The 19874-nt window shown below is 41.4% G+C and overlaps 2 protein-coding genes across 2 annotated transcripts in view; both read right to left on the bottom strand.

Moving 5' to 3' along the window:
- LOC109902413 (ceramide synthase 1) overlaps positions 1-14624 on the bottom strand; it is a 42730-nt gene extending 28106 nt beyond the window's left edge. The window contains exon 1 of the mRNA XM_020498738.2: positions 13292-14624. Coding sequence (XP_020354327.2) covers positions 13292-13546 — 255 coding nt within the window. The 5' untranslated portion in view covers positions 13547-14624. The remainder of the gene's footprint in view (positions 1-13291) is intronic.
- A 1034-nt stretch (positions 14625-15658) lies between these two features.
- Positions 15659-19142, bottom strand: LOC109902414 (COPI coat complex subunit epsilon). The gene is made up of 10 exons (XM_020498740.2): positions 18939-19142; positions 18666-18728; positions 18354-18454; positions 18086-18238; positions 17945-17998; positions 17733-17814; positions 17365-17520; positions 16861-16929; positions 16370-16444; positions 15659-16065 (listed from the first exon to the last, which is right to left on the bottom strand). Exons 1-10 carry the CDS (start codon positions 19038-19040, stop codon positions 16012-16014), a joined length of 909 nt encoding a protein of 302 aa, XP_020354329.1. The 5' UTR covers positions 19041-19142; the 3' UTR covers positions 15659-16011.
- Positions 19143-19874: the final 732 nt, after the last annotated feature.

Genomic DNA, 19874 nt, shown 5'->3' with positions numbered 1-19874 from the left:
TCATAGAAGATTTGTGGGCAGAACTGTAAAGGTGTGTGCGAGCAAGGAGGCCTACAAATTTGACTGATTTACATCAGCTCTGTCAGGAGGAATGGGCCAAAATTCACCCAACTTATTGTGGGAAGCTTGTGGAAGGCTACCCGAAACGTTTGACCCAAGTTAAACAATTTAAAGGCAATGCTACCAAATACTAATTGAGTGTACGTAAACTTCTGGCCCACTGGGAATGTGATGAAAGAAATAAAAGCTGAAATAAATCATTCTATGGGGGGGGGGGGGTGTGAATTGTTTGGAAGATTCTGTTCTGACTTTCACAGGCTAGAGCTGGCAATACTGACCATTCAGAAGAAAGAGCCAAAGGTGTCTGTCGTGTACAATCTTCTGAATCTGATATGGAAGACGAACCACTTCAGCGGAAAATCCAAACGAGAGCTCTATGTTTTCGGGCAAGAGCTCGGTGTGGATATTTGCACACCGTCTAGTGTCAAGGGAACTCGCTGGGTCCCCCATATCCACAGAGCCCTCAAAGTATTACTGCGGCATGGACAAGACAAGGACCTTGCCACTGACAAAGCCCAGTGCTCCGTTGTTCTGCAGCACCTGGCCGTAGCATCAAGAACAGCGGAAGTTCAATGGAGGTCAAAGAAGGTCCATTTTACACAAGAAATGTAATACCACACTAGTTTTAAAAATTAGGTTCAAGACTCAAATGAACTTTCAGAATCAAGTAATTGACAGGTGACAGTTTATTTATTCACTACTTAACAGATACAGTGGGAAATGGAGAATGCACTCTTGTGCATTCTGCCCTTTTCCCTCAGACATGTTTGAGGAGCTATCCTCACTTAGCCTCACCCTGAAAAGGAATGACCTGATCCTCCCCCAAGCCAAGTCAGAGGAAGACAGTGACCAGACTGGAAGCACTAAAGCTTAGGGCAAAGGCAGGAGGCATGAGGCTCTGTCCAATCCTGCAAATCGGGGTGCAACATGGCTGCAATCCAGGATGATGGGCAGGGGCTGAAAATCCTGGTCAGCCACAATTTCAAGGACACATCCTACAGTGGCCTGTGGGAGACCATGTTAACAAAGGACCCCTACAGGCACGATTACAAAGTAGACTAACAGTCCTGAGTGGCTATGTATGGTATCCTTCTATAGTTGGTTTTGATAAGTTAGTGGTAAGATGAAATGTAAAGTTATCATCTTTTCCCTAGAACATACTGGAGCTGGTGCTGCCCATTTCAGCCGCCCAGTGTGAGCGAGGCTTCTATGCGCAGAACCGGATTAAGAATTCGACAAGAAGCTGCCTTGGGGTCTCCACCAGCGATAGACCTGATGAGGAGCAGCCTGGAGGGGTCTTCTGTCGAGGAGTTGGATCCCACTCCTGCCGTTGACCGCTGGCTGACCTCTAAGCGTGCCAGACGGCCAACATACAAAAGCAGCTGGACAACTGATATCCTTTGCATCTAGTAGGCATGGGTCAATGTGTGATTTTGGTGGTATATGCTGTTGCACAGATGTTTGTCCCTTAGTACACGCTCACACACAGAGTATAAATATCTATGTTAATAAACTCTGTGTTACTTGAACATTGTTCACTGTGCTCCTACATTTGTTCATTTAGGAGCACATGTACTCCTTGGGAAAAAAGTTAGGGTAGAGCCCCGAAAGCTCGCCCTCCATTTGGCAAATCTGACCATAATTCTATTCTCTGGATTCCCCACTCCCCGCTTTTACACCGTTGCTACTCTCTGTTGTTATCATCTATGCATAGTCACTTTAACTCTACCTACATGCACATATTACCTCAACGAACCCGTGCCCCCGCACATTGACTCTGTAGCGGTACCCCCCTGTATATAGTCTTGCTATTGTTTTTTACTGCTGCTTTTTAATTACTTGTTACTTTTATTTCTTATTCTTATCCGTATTTTTTAAACTGCATTGTTGGTTCGGGGTTCGTAAGTAAGCATTTCACTGTAAGGTCTACACCTGGTACTCCAGATTGCATTTACGAACACAAGTTTCTAATGGAGATGTTAAACTCTGTCACATGAAACGGCTTGCATCAGGTGTGTCTTTAAGAACAGTGCTTTCCCACAATCTGCAATTTGGCAAATGTTTAAAAATGATGTATTACATTCATTGCTTCATTACAGTAGTTGCATGTTCAGTAATATGGGAAGATAGGCTCGCTATTGTCGCATGTGTTTTAAGTCTTAGTGAAAACATTTCCTTCCATGTATTTTCTGTTGGTCATGTAATTTTACTGTTTGAAACAAATTTAACCGTTTGTTAACTGTTAATGGGGGTTGGTGAGAGAGAGTGAGAGAGAGTGGTTTGTCATTTCCTGCCATTTGCAGCAAGACAAAAATGAACTATTATTCACACAAGCTGTTCCGTTCTCCCTGCATGTGTATGTGTGAGCATATGGGCATCATCCATAATGCAACAGGCATGAAATTAGCAACACTAAGAGGGTGCATAAAGCCAGGAGCCTGCGGTTTATGAGGTCACTGTAATAACCACGTCACTGCCTGCCGGGCTGAGCCAGGGGGTCATATAGTATGAACTAAAGGAGAGGCTAGCTGATTAGTGTTCATTTTATTAACGACGCTTAGACCGTATGACACTACAGGGATGAGTCAAGAACTATATAGGCTCGCATCCACTGGGTAAATCTTTGACAAGATGGAGGAGGCTTAGCGATGAGAAGGAGGTGGGGGGAGGACGAGGTCGAATGACAGTGGGTTCAGCTCAAACAAACCTGGTAGGGTCAGCTCAGCTGCCCAGAGTAACACCTCGTTGTAAAACAGTCACTGTTACACCACAGAACAATGAGACATATTTCACCGGATGTATAAATGTGAAGCATGCGCTTGGTGTTTCCACTCACTAGCAAATGATGGTAGTGAGAGGAAGCCAAGTAGCCGGCAGTGGGAGAAGATAGAAGCAGATGGATTTTGGCTGACATTCTGCACATTTTCTCATTGATGAAACATTTGATCTCAATACAGTTTTCTGTTTCCAAAACTAGAATCTGTTATGAACAGAGTGGACTACGTTTTGTAGACTTTACCTTTGCCAAAGTTATACAAAATTGCATTGTTTAGGAGTGCAAAGGTGAATTAGGTGAGTTATTGCAAGCGCGCACTTCACATAGTAGGCGTTCCCTAACGGAAATATGCAGATGTATGCTACAACAAGCTAATAGGATCTCACTAGCTCCTTGCTTTCTCTGCCCACTATGACTCATTTGTTCCCATTGGAAACAACAAGCTGTGGTCTATCTTTGGTTACGCTCTCCCAGATGTGTAGCTCATGTGGGGCTAACTATCCTGTTGCTATGCTAACCAACAGGCTCTGGCAGAGGCTGACCACACGCTCGCGTCGCGTGTGTGAGCATTGCAAAATAAATGTAGAAATCTATGTTATTCAATTATTGCAACCACACTGCTCACGTGCGCCAACGAGCATCTGTGTTGCCAAGGGCTAAAATAGAAGTCCTTTCTATTTCTGACGCAGATCACGCTGCAAGTCCTGCCTCTCCCATCTCCTCATTGGTTTATAGAAGCAGGTACTGAAAGACGAACGAGGTCAGTGGCGGTAATGCACCTCATTTATGAAAGTTGAAAATCGCAATATAAAGTCAAGAGAAGAAAAAGCATGTAAGGAAGAGAGATGACTAGAAACGATTCGAATGACCGTTTTATGTGTGGATTAATTGGCGGAGTAGAGGACCTTGTGCATTTCAGGTAAAATAACAACTCAATGTTTATATCCCAGGACCAATTTGCTAGCAACAGCAAGCTAGCTAAATAGGACAAATTAGCAAGTGCAAACTAACTAGCTAAATTGCCATAAATGTTTAATGATTTTCGACCTGTCCCCAAACTAATATAATTGGTTCCCAGTTTGCTTTGATAATTTAACCTGGGTATCGTAGGGACAAAATAAATGTATGCAATTACAGAAGAATTTGCTATTTTCCTACAATTATAAATGTGCGGATGTACACTAGCCCTTCAACTGCCTAACGAGAAACTTCCATGTAGGCCTAAATCCTGTTCAAAAACCACTGAAAAGTATTAAACTACGGTACTACCTTTAAAAAGCATGGAAAGTGGGAAACTCCTTGTCAACAGGCTGGATATCTATTATATCCTACTACTAATGAATGGTCCCACCACAACTCTCTCAGACTCTCCAGCGCTATGTTGTGCTGAGGAGACAATGAGCTCCGATTTCCTTTGCCCTCTCAATCGTACTGTCATAGAGTAGCCTTGTTGTTGGGGTTACAGAGCTCTGCCAAGTTTGACAGCCACAATGTGCTGTCTCTCTACAGAGGGACATGTTTTGTTGTGCAAGGCTGTGCATTCTAGCTTGCCAGGGGAAAGACAGCCGGTAAACACAAGTTATTTATAGGAGTTGTTTAGTTAATCATAATAAATGAGTTCCTGTCTGCTTCTTCATACGCTATTTTGTTAAAGCCAGTTATATAGAGACCGGCTACACTTAATCAATATTTATATGAGAGGATATAAGGATCATCTCTTTAATTGAGGGCTGCTGGGACTTTTAATCAAGACAAATAGTTTTACTACACTATTACAGTTTGATAACAATAGTCGTTAAGCCTGTATGTGTGACTTGTCATGGATTATGTCAGACGGTTTTAGAAATTAGAATAACCAGGAAGTTAGTTAGTCAGGAGAGATGTTGACAGAGTCAGTAGGTAGTTGCCCCTAACCACTGATACAGGGTCAGATTATATTATTTTCCCATCCCCAAATGGTTTACATTAGGATCTGATCCAAGACCTGTGGTTGAGGGCGCCTTCTACATCAAGTGGTTTTGAAACATAGCCTGGTTTTAGGGCTTATCAGCATTGGGCTAACACTGTCAAGTACATGTATTTGCTGCGAGCGGGAGACAGGAATTCATAAGAGGGGTTATAAACTGCTGCTGAGTGCGTTTCAGTTAGGCTTGGCACGTTTGCCTGGATCCTGAGAGGCTGTGGCTGTGGAGAAGCAGGCAGGCCATGTATCACTGCCGAAATTGGCCCCGTTAATAAGAGCTGGGTGTGCTGCGCCAGTTTAGCCGAGCCCAGGCCCCAGTTGCAGCACTATAGCAGCAGGAAGTGGAAGTCAGGCATCGTGCACTTTCACACCCACACTCACTAGTAAATATACAGACAGTCAAGGCAGACACGCACACACCCGCACACAATCATACACTGACCTCCTTGTCATATAGGCAGGTGTATGGCAATAAAATAATAGTACCACCAAGTGTAAGTGTTAGTTAATCATAAACAGCATCCCAATGTTATACACAAGGCAAACACTGATACAGAGAGCCTTTAGGGCCCTACAGTTTATTGTCTGAGCCCAAGTCTTCTAAGCCGACACCTCTGCCCTCGGTGCAGTGCAGTGACCGAGTTAAGACAGTGTAATAACAACAGTAACTACAAAGCCTGAAGGTGACTGACGGCTCTGAGCCATCTGCCAATCAGAGCTCAACAGTGTGCGTCTATATCCTCCAAATAGAAAGTCCTTAAAAAAGGCGTTTTTCACAGTAAAGTCAGAGAGGCCATCTTACGTGAAGACATGTACCACATGACCACAATGTCAGACACAATATCATACTCTCAGGGTCAGGAGTTTTTCCTGACCATGTGCACAGGAAGAAAGAAAAAAGTCCTAGTCCTAGTCTATAGGTAACTAGTGCCCAGAGTTTTTACAGTGTGGTCGGTCGGGGGTTTGTTGTATTAGAGAGACTATTGTTGCTGCATGAGGGGCAGTCAGTCAGTCAGTCAGTCCGTCAGTCAGTCAGTGGGTTCACTGTAGGTCCTGTCTCTCTCTACTCCCCCTCCATCTCAGACGCTTCTTTATATACCCATGCTGCCACAGAGACAGAGGTTGTGGGAATAGTCCCCTGATAGCTTCAAATATTTAAGGGAGTAGTAGAACAGGAGCACCCAGGAGATTTCAAAAAGCCTTGTGTTTTATTTATGGCGTCCCTTAATTCTACGAGAGGCTGAAGTTATTGGGCTATATTGGAGTACACATTCCTCAGATGAAAGCTAGATAGTTTAGCCTCAATGCGTCACTGGATGCTAATTTTCGTTAACATGATTTACATCCCTTGGCATTTCTCAATCACTGTTTGGGTGCTTCTTACGCAACACACACCAAACACGTAGTTCGATAAATACCCCGATAGTGTTGCATCAGATTGTACTAGTGTAATTAATTGTGAAAGGCCCGGCCATTTCTCATCCAGGGTCTGTCCATAGTAGTTGTGACTAAAAGGAAAAAGCCGCCCATTCCCTGACCACATCTGAGCCAACATGCTATGATATAGCATTTAGCTTTACTCCTAACCCAGCCAAATGTCCAAATTAATAATGAGCTGTGGCCACATCTGTTGGAACGGACATTGGAGCACCTCCCAGTCAACCCCAGCAGTGCGAGAGACAGGGGCGCCACGGCAGGGTATGGCAGTCATCATAACCTCGCTCAACACCAAAATCATTCAAATTCCGATTAAAGGCAAATGCAGTTTAGCGGGATTCGCGGGCTAACGTTTAGGACCATGCAGACACTTGGAAGCGAGACCGAAGGCTGTTTGTATGGCTGGCTGTTTTTTTGGAGAGCACATCGACGCAGCTGCAGGGAACAACTTGGCTTTTTCTCAAAACAGTGCAGTGGTAAAGTTGGCTGTAGTAGATGGCTTTGGCTAGGCAACTGCTGTTTGACTTGACATCAGGGCTCAACATTAACGCTTGTCCTCTTGTCCGGGGCAAGTTACAAAAAAAAATTGTCGGACAAGAAGAATATAGATTTCACACTAAAATCACAATATCAAAAAATTACACCGATCAGAATTGTATCAAAGGCCAAGATTTGTGTCACGTTCTGACCATAGTTCTGTTATTTTATTATTTGTTTTATTCTTTGCAGTCTGTTTGTTTTTCTATGTTGGTTTTTGTATTCGGCCTAGTATGGTTCTCAATCAGAGACAGGTGTCGTTAGTTGTCTCTGATTGAGAATCATACTTAGGTAGCCTGGGTTTCACTTTTGGTTTGTGGGTGTTTGTTTCCGTGTGAGTGTTTGGGCCACACGGTACTGTTTCGGTTTTGTAAATTCACGTCATTGTTTATTGTTTTGATTCAGTGTTCAGTGCTTTCTTTAATTATAATCATCATGAACACTTACCACGCTGCACCTTGGTCCTCCTCACCTTCTTCCCAAGACAGCCGTTACAATTTGAAATATATTCAAGTATATTTTTCATGTACATACAGTGGCTGGCGAATGTATTCACCTCCCTTGGCATTTTTCCTATTCTGTTTCCTTCGAGCCTGGAATTTTTGGGGGGTTTGTATCATTTGATTTACACAACATGCCTACCACTTTGAAGATACAAAATATTTTTTATTGTGAAACAAACAAGAAATAAGACAAAAAAATATACAACTTGTGTGCATAACTATTCACCCCCCGCAAAGTCAATACTTTGTAGAGCCACCTTTTGCAGCAATTACAACTGCAAGTCTCTTGGGATATGTCTCATTCTTCAAGGCAAAACTCCTCCAGCTCCTTCAAGTTGGATGGGTTCTGCTGGTGTACAGCAAACCTTTAAATCATACCACAGATTTTCAATTTGGATGGAGGTCTAGGCTTTGACTAGGCCATTCCAAGGCATTTAAATGTTTACCCTTAAACCACTTGAGTGTTGCTAAAGCAGTATGCTTAGGGTCATTGTCCTGCTGGAAGGTGAACCTGTCCCAGTCTCAAATCTCTGGAAGACTGAAACAGGTTTCCCTCAAGAATTTCCCTGTATTTAGCGCCATCCATCATTCCTTCAATTCTGCCCAGTTTCCCAGTCCCTGCCGATGAAAAACGTCCCCACGGCATGATGCTGCCACCACCATGCTTCACTGTGGGGATGGTGTTCTCGAGGTGATGAGAGGTGTTGGGTTTGTGCCAGACATAGCGTTTTCCTTGATGACCAAAAAGCTCAATTTTAGTCTCATCTGACCAGAGTACCATCTTACATATGTTTGGGGAGGCTCCCACATGCCTTTTGGCGAACACCAAACGCGTTTGCTTATTTTTTTTCTTTAAGCAAGGGCATTTTTCTGGCCACTCTAGTCAAGGCACTGTAAATAAAAAAGCCTACAAGTCAAAGTGTAGGTGATATGCATACATCCTCATGTCCAACTCGATGCGGACATGAGGGAGTCGCCAACAAAACTTTGCCAAACTTTAATATAGCCTAAACTTTAATATAGTCATGTTTGACAAATTATAATGAAGTTTAATTAACATTAACGACGAAATGCTTTATTCTGCCGACATACTTGAGGCACAGTTCGTGCAGATCAAATGGTCACGTGACCTGAGAGTGAAGGAAGGTGCCTGTTGCGCACAGCACATCACCCACCTTGAATCTCAGCGGAGGCAGCCAGCATTTAGGAACTATTTAACCATAAACATAATTGTTTAAAACCTGGACGTTTTATGTCATTTTATGAAGCATGTCTTACCTTGTTTCAAAGTAGCCTAGCTTAGTGAAAAATAAAACAAATTCTATTAATTTCATATCATTGGAACCAGCATTTATTACATGTTCTATTGGTTTACAAATCAACGTTATTTTACTGTCCAGCAACCAAAGGCCAATCCAAGTCATATTAGTAGGAACGTCAAACGATCAGGCTGCTGCATAGACACTATGGAGAGGCTAGTCTAGAGTACCCGGTTAAATTGTGTTTGAGAGCATTTTTTTACTCTGTAAATGGTTAAATGAGTGTGAAATTGTTTGAGTGGGCAACATATACTATCACTTTAAATTGACGTAGAATTATTTTGCCATATTAAAGTAGTGTATATTCCACAAATTTCCCTGGAAATTGGACCGTTTCTGTTACTACCTTACACAAACTTACATTTTCACCTCAAAGAATTGAGTGGAATTACACATCCTTTTTACCTCAGATTGGTGATATGATTATAAAGGTTTATAGTCATCGTGATGACATAAGACTGATTGCTTAAAATAGATCTTTGTTTTGTTACTGTTGATTTTGTCACACGCTGGGATGCGCAGGACTTTTCAACAAATTTGATGCGGTCTCTCTATAAAAGTCACTGGCCACACACCAAGACATGGATTTGACAAACAATCACTTAAAAAGCAGCCAACTGTTTACACTGTTGATATCCTATGCCTCATCATGATTAATTTAAGTCAGGGATGGGCAACTGGTGGCCACCCCTATTTTCTTTTTACTCAGTCGGGGTCTCAACTTACTGTTGCGAGTTAGAATAGTAGAATACACAAGGTGAATTCAAAATGTGGTTGTGCATCAGCAGTTTTTATTTTGTTATGTCAGTCACTGATAGTCACTCAATTAGCCCATGACAGCTAACATATTTTAGATTGCTAAATTGACTGGCCGCTAAACTATCTAAAGTTATCATGGTCAAATTACTGGATGAGGGATCCCCAATGATTTTGATAGTCAGTCTCACTCAGATATCATATCAAAATCAGCAAAAATTTCTCTCCATCCCGTGGCAAAATGTGTAGAATTGCAGGAAATTAAGTGTAAAACAGTTCATTTTCCTCTCCGCCCCATGGCAAAATGTGTAGAATTGCAGGAAATTAAGTGTAAAACAGTTCATTTTCCTCTCCGCCCCATGGCAAAATGTGTAGAATTGCAGGAAACCTGCTTTAAACTGCATTTTCCCTACACCCCAAGATAAAATGTATAGAATTGCACGAAATCAACTCTGAAACAAAAACTACAAAATCTCTGCTGGCAAGAGGGGGGCCACTAAAATGTTCTGCTCACAATGTTTTACATTAAAGTTGCCCATCCCTGGATTTACGTTAACTAACAGAAATAGTGGTCTGTTCCCTTTCCCGTGATGGCAGCCTTCCGAAATCAACATTCAACATTCAAAATATAGATATAAGCCTTCTTACTAGTCCTCATTCAACCAACGATGTGTAGGTTATTTCAAGTTTCCGTGTAGCCTTTGAATAGTGTTAGTTTAAAACGCGCTACACTCCAAAACATTTGCCCCCTGTTCTATTGATTTCAGCATGATACCGATGGAAGTGATTAACCAAAAAGTGTTGCGCTACACTTACCACGTTGGCGACCCACTTGAATCAAAATGCATCACTTCAAAATGTAGCTAGATGTCTTCTACAAACTGTCCTCTAACCAGTGATGTAAAAATTATTCCTATATTCTGTGTGGTTATTGAGCGGTGTTAGTTTTAACAGGACACGCAACCTCATCTCCCCCTACCGAGCTATTGATTTCAACGTGATAATCGATATACAGTGCATCTGGAAAGTATTCAGATCCCTTGACTTTTTCCACATTTTGTTATGTTACAGCCTTATGCTAAAATTGATTAAATAATATTTTCCCCTCATCAATCTACACACAATAATCCATAATGACAAAGCAAAAACAGGTTTTTAGAAATGTTTGCAAGTGTATAAAAAAAAATACAACTGAAGTATCACATTTACATAACTATTCAGACTCTTTACTCAGTACTTTGTTGTACAGCCTCGAGTCTTCTTGGGTATGACGCTTCAAGCCTGGCACACCTGTATTTGGGGAATTTCTCCGATTCTTCTCTGCAGATCCTCTCAAGCGCTGTCAGGTTGGATGGGGACTATCAATGCACAACTATTTTCAGGTCTCTCCAGAGATGTTTCGATCGGGTTCAAGGCCGGGCTCTGGTTGTGCCACTCAAGGACATTCAGAGACTTGTCCCGAAGCCACTCCTGCGTTGTCTTGGCTGTGTGCTTAGGGCTGTTGTCCTGTTGGAAGGTGAACCTTCACCCCATTCTGAGGTCCTGAGCAGGTTTTCATCAAGGATCTCTCTGTACTTTGCTCCGTTCATCTTTCCCTCGATCCTGACTAGTCTCCAAGTCATTGCACCTGAAAAACACCCCCACAGCATGATGCTGCCACCACCATGCTTCACTATAGGGATGATGCCAGGTTTCCTCCAGACCAAAAAGTTCAATCTTGGTTTCATCAAACCAGAGAATCTTGTTTCTCATGGTGTGAGAGTCCTTTAGGTGCCTTTTGGTCAACTCCAATCAGCCTGTCACATGTATTTTACTGAGGAGTGGCTTACATCTGGCCACTCTACCATAAAGGCCTGATTGGTGGAGTGCTGCAGAGATGGTTGTCCTTCTGGAAGGTTCTCCCATCTCCATAAAGGAACTCTGTCAGAGTGACCATCGGGTTCTCGGTCACCTCCCTGACCAAGGCCTTTCTCCCCCGATTGCTCAGTTTGCAGGGCGGCCAGTTCTAGGAACAGTCTTGATGTTTCCAAACTGGAAACAGGATGCACCTGTGCTCAATTTCGAGTCTCATAGCAAAGGGTCTGAATATTTATGGAAATATGGTATCTGTTTTTTTTAAGTAATAATTTTTCTAAAAACCTGTTTTCGCTCTGCCATTATGGGATATTGTGTGTAGATTGATGAGGAAAAACATTTATTTAATCAATTTTAGAATAAGGCTGTAACATAACAAAATGTGGAAAAAGTCAAAGGGTCTGAATACAAAACCCCTTCCCATACTCTTGGTTTAGCTGAAATGATGCCCCTAGCGGGAGAGTCAGAGTCTGTGCATCTCTCAGCAGAGCCTTGAGTCCCCTACTACTGTCATGGAGCCAAAAGCTGGGAGGATTATGAATGTATTCATTCATTGACAGGCAAAGATATGCTAATGGTGTGTAACACATTCATTGATGGATAACTGACTGAATGTGTGTGGGGAAAAAATAAAAAAGAGACGCTAGCTACTAGGCTACTCGAAAATAAATGACAAAACAACCTAGAATTGCTGAATATTGCTTTTTTGATGATAGTTTGAGCACGCACCAGGAAACCACTGTCTTAACCCGCTTGTGTGAGTGTGACAGTAGCTTGAGAGACAATGCTACTGTAGTAGTAGATCTCACATGCATTGATTTCCTCATCAGTCTACGGCCTTAAGCCAATCACCAATGATTAGGGAGGCTATACACCCTTAGAAAAAAAGAGTTCCAAAAGGGTTCTTCGGCTGTCCCCATAAGAGCACCCTTTTGGGTTCCAGATAGAACCCTCTGTGGAAAGGGTTTTACATAGAACCCAAAAAGTTTCTACCTGGATCAAAAAGTGTTCTTCAAAGGGTGGGTAGCCTAGTGGTAAGAGCGTTGGACTAGTAAACGGAAGGTTGCAAGTTCAAACCCCAGAGCTGACAAGGTACAAATCTGTCGTTCTGCCCCTGAACAGGCAGTTAACCCACTGTTCCTAGGCCGTCATTGAAAATAATAATTTGTTCTTAACTGACTTGCCTGGTTAAATAAAGGTAAAATAAAAATCCTATGGGGACAGCCGAAGAACCCTTTGAGGTTCTAGATAGCCTACACTCTTAGAAAAAAGGTGCTGTCTGTGGTTCACATGTATGTGTCCTTAATCTCCTCAGCAAAGCTTGCTTGCCACATCTCTGCTCTGGTCTTTGTAACCCGGGAGTTAATATTTTATTGCAGAGTCATTAGCTGAGGTGAAGGGTTTCCGTAGTCTTATTGAAACAGTTTCCTGGTATCTGATCTTGATTTTGGCTACAACAGTGAATTTTGCTCTGCCCGGAGTATGCCTAAAGTACCCTCTCATGTGCATTTTACCATTAAGCCTATGGTCTCATTAGTGTTCTCAAGGACCCCCTGTGTTCCTAGAACCCCTGGTTGGGAACTACAAGTTGACACACACTGAAACACTAAAGGTATCGGAGTGTAGCGTGTAGGCCTTCCTCAGAATGAAGGTATTCATCATATGATTCAATTTGATGGGCATCAAGATTAACTTGTCAGGAGGACAAGCCCCAGTACAGTAGACAACAATTGTTGAATTCAGCAAGGAGAATAATTTATGATTTTATACCAGAGATAAACAGACCAGTGTTAAATAATAACCTGTGGTGGGCTTGAAAAGTCAAATGTAATTCACCATAATTGAAATACAACGGTTATCTTATTTCAGTTCTACTGCAAGGTATATGAAACATGTGACATGAACGCCTTTATAAACACCCAATGAAGGCTGAACTCTGATGGAAGGCTCCTGTAATTAGGGAACGAAAATAAGGCTCATGGTTCTTGAAGTAAAGAGGGAATTGATGTATTTCGTGGAGAAAAGTGTATGTGAATGTATAGTATGCAAGATTGAGGGGAAAGCTGGGTATGGGGGGTGTATCTACCTTGAACAGACATTCTGTTAGTCCCCGTCGTATCTGCGTCCACATAACGGCGCACATGAAGAAAAGGCCGATTTCGGTCCATGTAATATAAGCGTTATCCAGGAGCGTCCTTTTAGAGAGCTCTAGACCGCACGCGCTGCAGTCTCTCAAGGCACTGAGCATCACAGTAGACGCTCTCGTTAGGAGACCCGTATAGCCAGGCATGGGTTCCACCTCCCCGACTCTCATACTGTCATCATCCGTGTGACTGTCCATTGTGTCGGCACGGAAAACGGCGATTTAGAAAACTGACACAGACAGTTATGATCGGCGTGTTTTCTCTGTACAGGAGGTAGCCAGGCAAGATCCCGACGCGTCCAAACTACTGTATCTAGCTAGTTATATAGCTAAACTAAAAACTAGAAAAAAAGCTTTAAGCAGCTTAACCTAGTCTCAAGTGGCCTAATGTTAATTCTTTCTTTTCTAAATTAGGACGTGGGTTCATTTCACATGAAGATCATTTATGTCTGATTGGATTATAAACCTACAAAAACCATGGGTAAACCGGCTGGATTTATTTAATAGCCAACGTTAATTACCTAGCTATAATTATTAGAATTACAAGCTACTGTATTCTATGACCTAGTAAACATTGGCCAGAATTTTGGCAATTCTTATTTTGTAGCTAACGTTAGCTTGTTAGCCGACTAGCGCGCTAAATTAAATGTACACAATACCGGGTAGACCAGCATTTAAAACGGCTACCAAACTAACGTTAGTTGAATCTATCAGAGATTAGATGTAACTGTAAAATCACGTCCGTGTGCCAAGAAAAACAAATCCAGTAAGTATTATTAGCTATCTGGATAGCTACCTAAACTAAAGATGTGCCATACTAGAGAGCGGTACAGTCGAGGTATCACATGCGATTCTTGTGAGGCCAACGTTAAATTCTGTCTGATCTCCGTTATTCGCCTTATATAACATATCTTCGTCATTTCATCAGCTACAATAACCTATTCCTACCAGATACCAAACCAGTGGTCCTGAAACATTTCTAATACTAAGAAAATAACCAATAACGCCGATAAAAGACCAGATATCCTCACAATGTTCGCCTTCCTCTGTCGTTCCGCTGCTAGTCGTGTCCTGCGGAGTCTGTGATGCTGTGTCTGTGATGCTGCGTATTGACAAGTGACAGAAAAATGCGTGCTGTTTTAATGGGAATCAATGTAGAACATGATTCCACACGGCACTTGAAACATCTCTGGTTACAATATTAAAAGTACTGCTAGTAAACGTTTTTACAAGACTATAATGTTCAGCACCCGCACCTAAAACCATTCTAACTAATTGAATGAAGAAAAAAGCAGAGGGGCTGACGTAATTATGGCCCACTACTTTCAAGTACTGGGATTTTTTTTAAACTGAGATAATTTAAAGCGACAGCGCAACATGTAACAGCAGAACGATGCACATCAACAAGATGTCGAATGTTCCAGAAAACACATTCAAATACTATGAAATGCATTTACTCCATGTCCAATCCACTTCAATCAGTGTAGATGAAGGGGAGGAGACAGGTTAAATAAGGATTTTTAAACATTGAGACATGGATTGTGTATGTGTGCTATTCTGAGGGTGAATGGACAAAATATTTAATTAAGTGCTTTTGAACGGGGTATGGTAGTAGGGTGCCAGACACACCGGTTTGAGTCTGTCAAGAACCAAGCACTGCAACCTTGCAGGGTTATCATGAATTTAATGGCACCACTCATTTACAAAATGTTTAGTTTCAAACACAAAGGAGGAAACATTGTCTACTTCTAGCGTGGTCTCATCGGACCATAATCCATGAATTTCAATAGAATGATAAATAAAAAAATATTGATAAACTGTGTACCCTCCACCACTGGTTTCACACTGACAGGCGAACATTGTGAGGATATCTGGTCTTTTATCGGCGTTATTGGTTATTTTCACACTGACACCAGTGGTAAAAGTAAAGATACCTTAATAGAAAATTACTCAAGTAAAAGTCACCCAGTAAAATCCTACTTGAGTTAAAGTCTAAAAGTATTTGGGTTAAAATATACTTAAGAATCGAAAGTATAAATCATTTCAAATTCCTTATCAGACGGCACCATTTCCTTATTTTTGTGTTTAGTGAGTCCGCAGGGATGGCCAGGAATGTTCACTTGATAAGTGTGTGGATTAGACCATTTTCCTGTCCTGCTAAGCATTCAAAATGTAACAAGTACTTTTGGGAGTCAGGGAAAATACATGAAGTAGAAAGTACATCATTTTCTTCAGGAATGTAGTGAAGTAAATGTTGTCAAAAAAATAAATAGTAAAGTACAGACACCCAAAAAAAACTCACACTGGGTGTAAACCGGCTCATAAAACATTTATTGTACATTTTAGAGGAATGCTAAAAGGAAACAGAGTGACAGGAAGTATTTCTCAATGAGAGAAATGCAGATGTTACAAACATCAAGAGACATTATCAGAAGGGACATTTCAATGTACTACAAATACCTGTACGTGTGAGTATAAAGAAAATATGTGTACGGTAATATTATTATTCAATCTTTTTATTATTCAAATTTCTAAACGTGCATGTCAATTTTAATCTATACAGTTTAGCGTTTCCCATATTGATAGACAAAAAGATATGGAGAAATCAGTTGTGTGTCCAGTATTAATAATGTTTTGGGGTCCAAACAGATGTCTCCATTGTCTCAAGCAGTTGCAGTGGGAGCATACTGCATCGTCAGTCTGTCAAATTCATTCTCCTGAGGTAAAAAAAGAGAAGCATTTAACACACGGTAGAAAATGTTTAACACTGTTGTGGACAGAAATATACTGGTCTAACGAATGATACAACCTGACTTTACAATGTTGATATACACTTTTTTAATGGAGAATTGTGTAGTGAAGTCTATGAAATTAAAGTCAAAACTAGTTTTAAATGCTTAGACTAGATATGCTGCAGTGCTCACCAATCAGATAATTTAATTTACTTCCAAGAAAGCTAAGGTTGACCAACAGCTGTAACAAGGAAGTAGAACTGTGTAAAGGAAAATGTAATCAACGTACCTTGGTCAGGTAGTCTTTAAGGAAGGGGTGAGCTCTATGGGCATCTTTCAGTTGAGAGAGATACCTGTTGGTTACCTGCAAACAAATACAAAACAGATTGATGCTAAGGAAATTCATGCCTATAAAAACATTGATCATAAATCATTAGAACAAGGTCTTATCTATATACACCTCAGGCGAGCTAAATAACCTTGATGGGTAATCAGTGATTACTTTGACCCCCATTGAAGAAACCATTCTGTAGATAGTCAAGATTCTATTGATTATTTACTCACTGTCACCTCAATCTGGCACGAGCAGATTTCTTTTTGAGGGGGGGGCGACTTTATCCCTAGAACTTTGTCTTTGAAGTTTATTGCTATTCAAGGAGAAGGACACTAATGTGCAAGATATCTACAAATTGAATAAACCCTCATTTGTCATTCCAAAGCTTTGATAATGTCCGACAAACATTTCTCAGTATTTGTGGCAAAACTGATGCAAAGACTCACCTCGGGAGCTTTGCCTAAGTGCTGGGTCAGCACAATCAGGTTGATCAAAGTCTCAGGGTGGCTGCTGTCCTGTTAGGGGAAAAACAGACTCTATAAGAGGTTGGAAAACACCCTCTTTTTCCTCACAGAAATGTCTCGGTGCACTGTATAACCTCGCTCGTTATCCCGCTTCATTCATACATGTTCCAGCACATTTTCTGAAATATGAATACAACTGCATTACTAGTGTATTTCTATCACCTACCGGTCAATTGCTAAAATTGCAAGTATTTTGCTTGAAGACACTGAACTTGTATTGATATGGTTGGATAAGACAGACACCACTAATTGGTTTAACTCATTCAAATTGTACTATTAAAATGTCTTCACTGTAACACCCTATAATGTTATGCTATCAAATAGTGTTCATCTATATTTAAACACCCCTCTACACATCTACAAATTAATCTCTGAAATATGTCTACAGTTGATTAAGATAAGAATGCATGTGAGGTAAGTAATGACCTTGTCTAGTGCCTCCTGGAGAACCCCCTCTGCCTCCTCCCACTTGTTCTGGGCCATATGGCAGGCAGCCTGGCCATTCAGCAGAAGCAAAGTGGGGGAGTACTTATCCGACATCTCCTGGAAGATGTAGTAAGCATCCTGCAGCTTCTCTCCTCCCTGAAAAAAAAGGGAAAGTCAAGTCCTTTTTTTCTTCTGTTGATCAGAAGACAGAAATTGAGTGGACTTCAGTCCTAAATTGATGACCAATTTTCCATTGAGAGTGGTGCTCTGTCAAAAGCCCATTTCATTCAGGTGAGGGGCAATGAGGCCCGCTCGCTCCAATGTTGTATTATAGCATGTAGGGATCTTCGCTATGGGCTGACACTCACAACAGCGATGTTGACCCAGGCCGTGGACAGTTGGGTCAGTGTGGCATCCTCGTCCTGCTCCTGCATCTTCTTCAGCTCTTTCCTTCGTGTCAAAATAAGTAAACACGATATATGACCAACACTGAATCATATGCTCAATTTGCTGAATCCTTTAATAACTAAATTTACTTAAAAAGTTACTTAATCAGATGGTGTGTGTCAAGTGGACATACCTTGCCAAATCAACACGGTCTAAACTCAGCAGCACCTGAATGGTCATTGCCATGCTGAAAAAAAAGAGGGACATTCACATATCGCATAACACATAATAACAGGGGCTACAAACGTAAATAGTATCCTGTGATCGTCCTTACCACTCCAGACTTTCTCCCTGATGCAGGGTCCTCAAGGCAGCATCCGAGTTCATCTCATGGTAGTAAATGGACGCAGCCATGAGCAGGAAGGTTGTGTTGGCCACATCTACATTCTTGCTCATTTTCTTGTCAAGTTCAGCCACAATGGCATCCCTGCACAAGCAAAAAAAAATAGCAATATTTCTACACCACCAAAGGAGCCGACAAAAAGCCTTTCACTTTAATTACACAGGTGGGTTGTTATATTGACTGTTTCATGGAATAAAACCTTTTGCCCTCGTTGGCGCGATACTCAGCAAACATCTTGACAGCCTGGAGTTCTGGTGAGGAGCTGGCCTTAATGTCATCCATCACCACAGCATACTTCCTCTGAAATTATACAGATGACAACTGATACAATACTGACAAGCAGTGTCTTAATGGCACTTAAAATGGAGGCATCTTCCGATGATAAAGTTATAGTTCAAGATTAGACAATAAAAACAATATAGTAATTTATTGCAAAGTGACACTAAGGTTACACTCACGTAATTTGACGTTCTAATAAATATATCGCCATCTGTGCAATTATGAAGTTTACCTGGGCAATATAGGCTCTGTACAGAAACATGTCTCTCTCAACCTCCTTCTCAGGTGTTGTTGGCTGTAAAGAGGAAAATAGCAAGTAGGTGATGTTTTTGATTTAACATCATCTATTCATTCACTGAATTGCTTTTATAACAGAGATGTTAACGTTAGCAGCTAGTACTAACGTTAGCTGATTAGCTAGCTAGTTCAAACGTATTACATCGAGACTACAGAAAGACTAGCTATTAGCCATGTTGCACAAACGGTTTATCAGCAGATTTATCACCTTAACCTTCTGAGCTTCATTGATACATTGTTGATAACTGCCAATGTAATAAGCATTTTTCACATCGAAGAGTTCATCAACATCTCCTTGTTGCGTCGCCATGTTGACCGGATTACTTCCTAGACACGTAGCACCGACGCGTCATCACACAACGTATTGAACACATTCAAGACAACTCGGAAACAGTGTTGCCAACTCCTCAGTAAGGAAAGTAGCTATTGGCTGTCCTAAAATCATCGCCTAATTTGCATAATTTTCCATATGCATCTGAATGTGATGTACGCTGTAGGAGAGAGGAATAACATCGTGGGAGAGACAAAAGGTGAGTAAAAAATACCCTAAATATGTTTAGAACTACAAATGAACTTTATTCTGTCGATTCTTGTTTTTTTTTATGTCACAATTCCAACTCTCCTCCTTTATCCAGGCTGGGACCGGTCAAAGTGACCCAAAAGAGACACTCTGGCGGAGTTAGTTCATTTTTAATTTTATATATATATATATATATATATATATACATTATTTTTTTTTTTTTCTTAATTTGGTTTGGTTTTTAAGCTTATGGTCCACTTAGGAGCCTACAACAAGTCACAGTAAAACATGAACATTTTTAAACATTACATTTTTTACATTTTTTTGTATACAATCTCCATTAACAATCTGAATGGACCAAAAAGAGACAATAGAAAAAACTGTCAATGGCAATGTGAGAAAATTATGGTAACTAGTCTGGCCCTAATTCAGGTTAATTGTTTTTTCATGTAAGTCAGGGCGGGATCAGCCAGCGGCGGCTTCCCGCATGCACGATTCATTTGCAGTCTGGACGAGGAGGGGTGAACATCTCCTGCTCTGACTGCAGCTGGGAGGGATTGCTGCGCGAGGACTGGGCCGCCTGTGAGTACATTGGGACTGGGGTGGGGCCCACGGCGGCACCCA

This window comes from Oncorhynchus kisutch, linkage group LG13 (genome assembly GCF_002021735.2).
Source record: "Oncorhynchus kisutch isolate 150728-3 linkage group LG13, Okis_V2, whole genome shotgun sequence".
In the NCBI taxonomy this organism is placed as follows: Eukaryota; Metazoa; Chordata; class Actinopteri; order Salmoniformes; family Salmonidae; genus Oncorhynchus; species Oncorhynchus kisutch.
The sequence above is the reverse complement of the archived record's forward strand: the minus strand, read 5'-3'. Positions and strand labels throughout refer to the sequence as shown.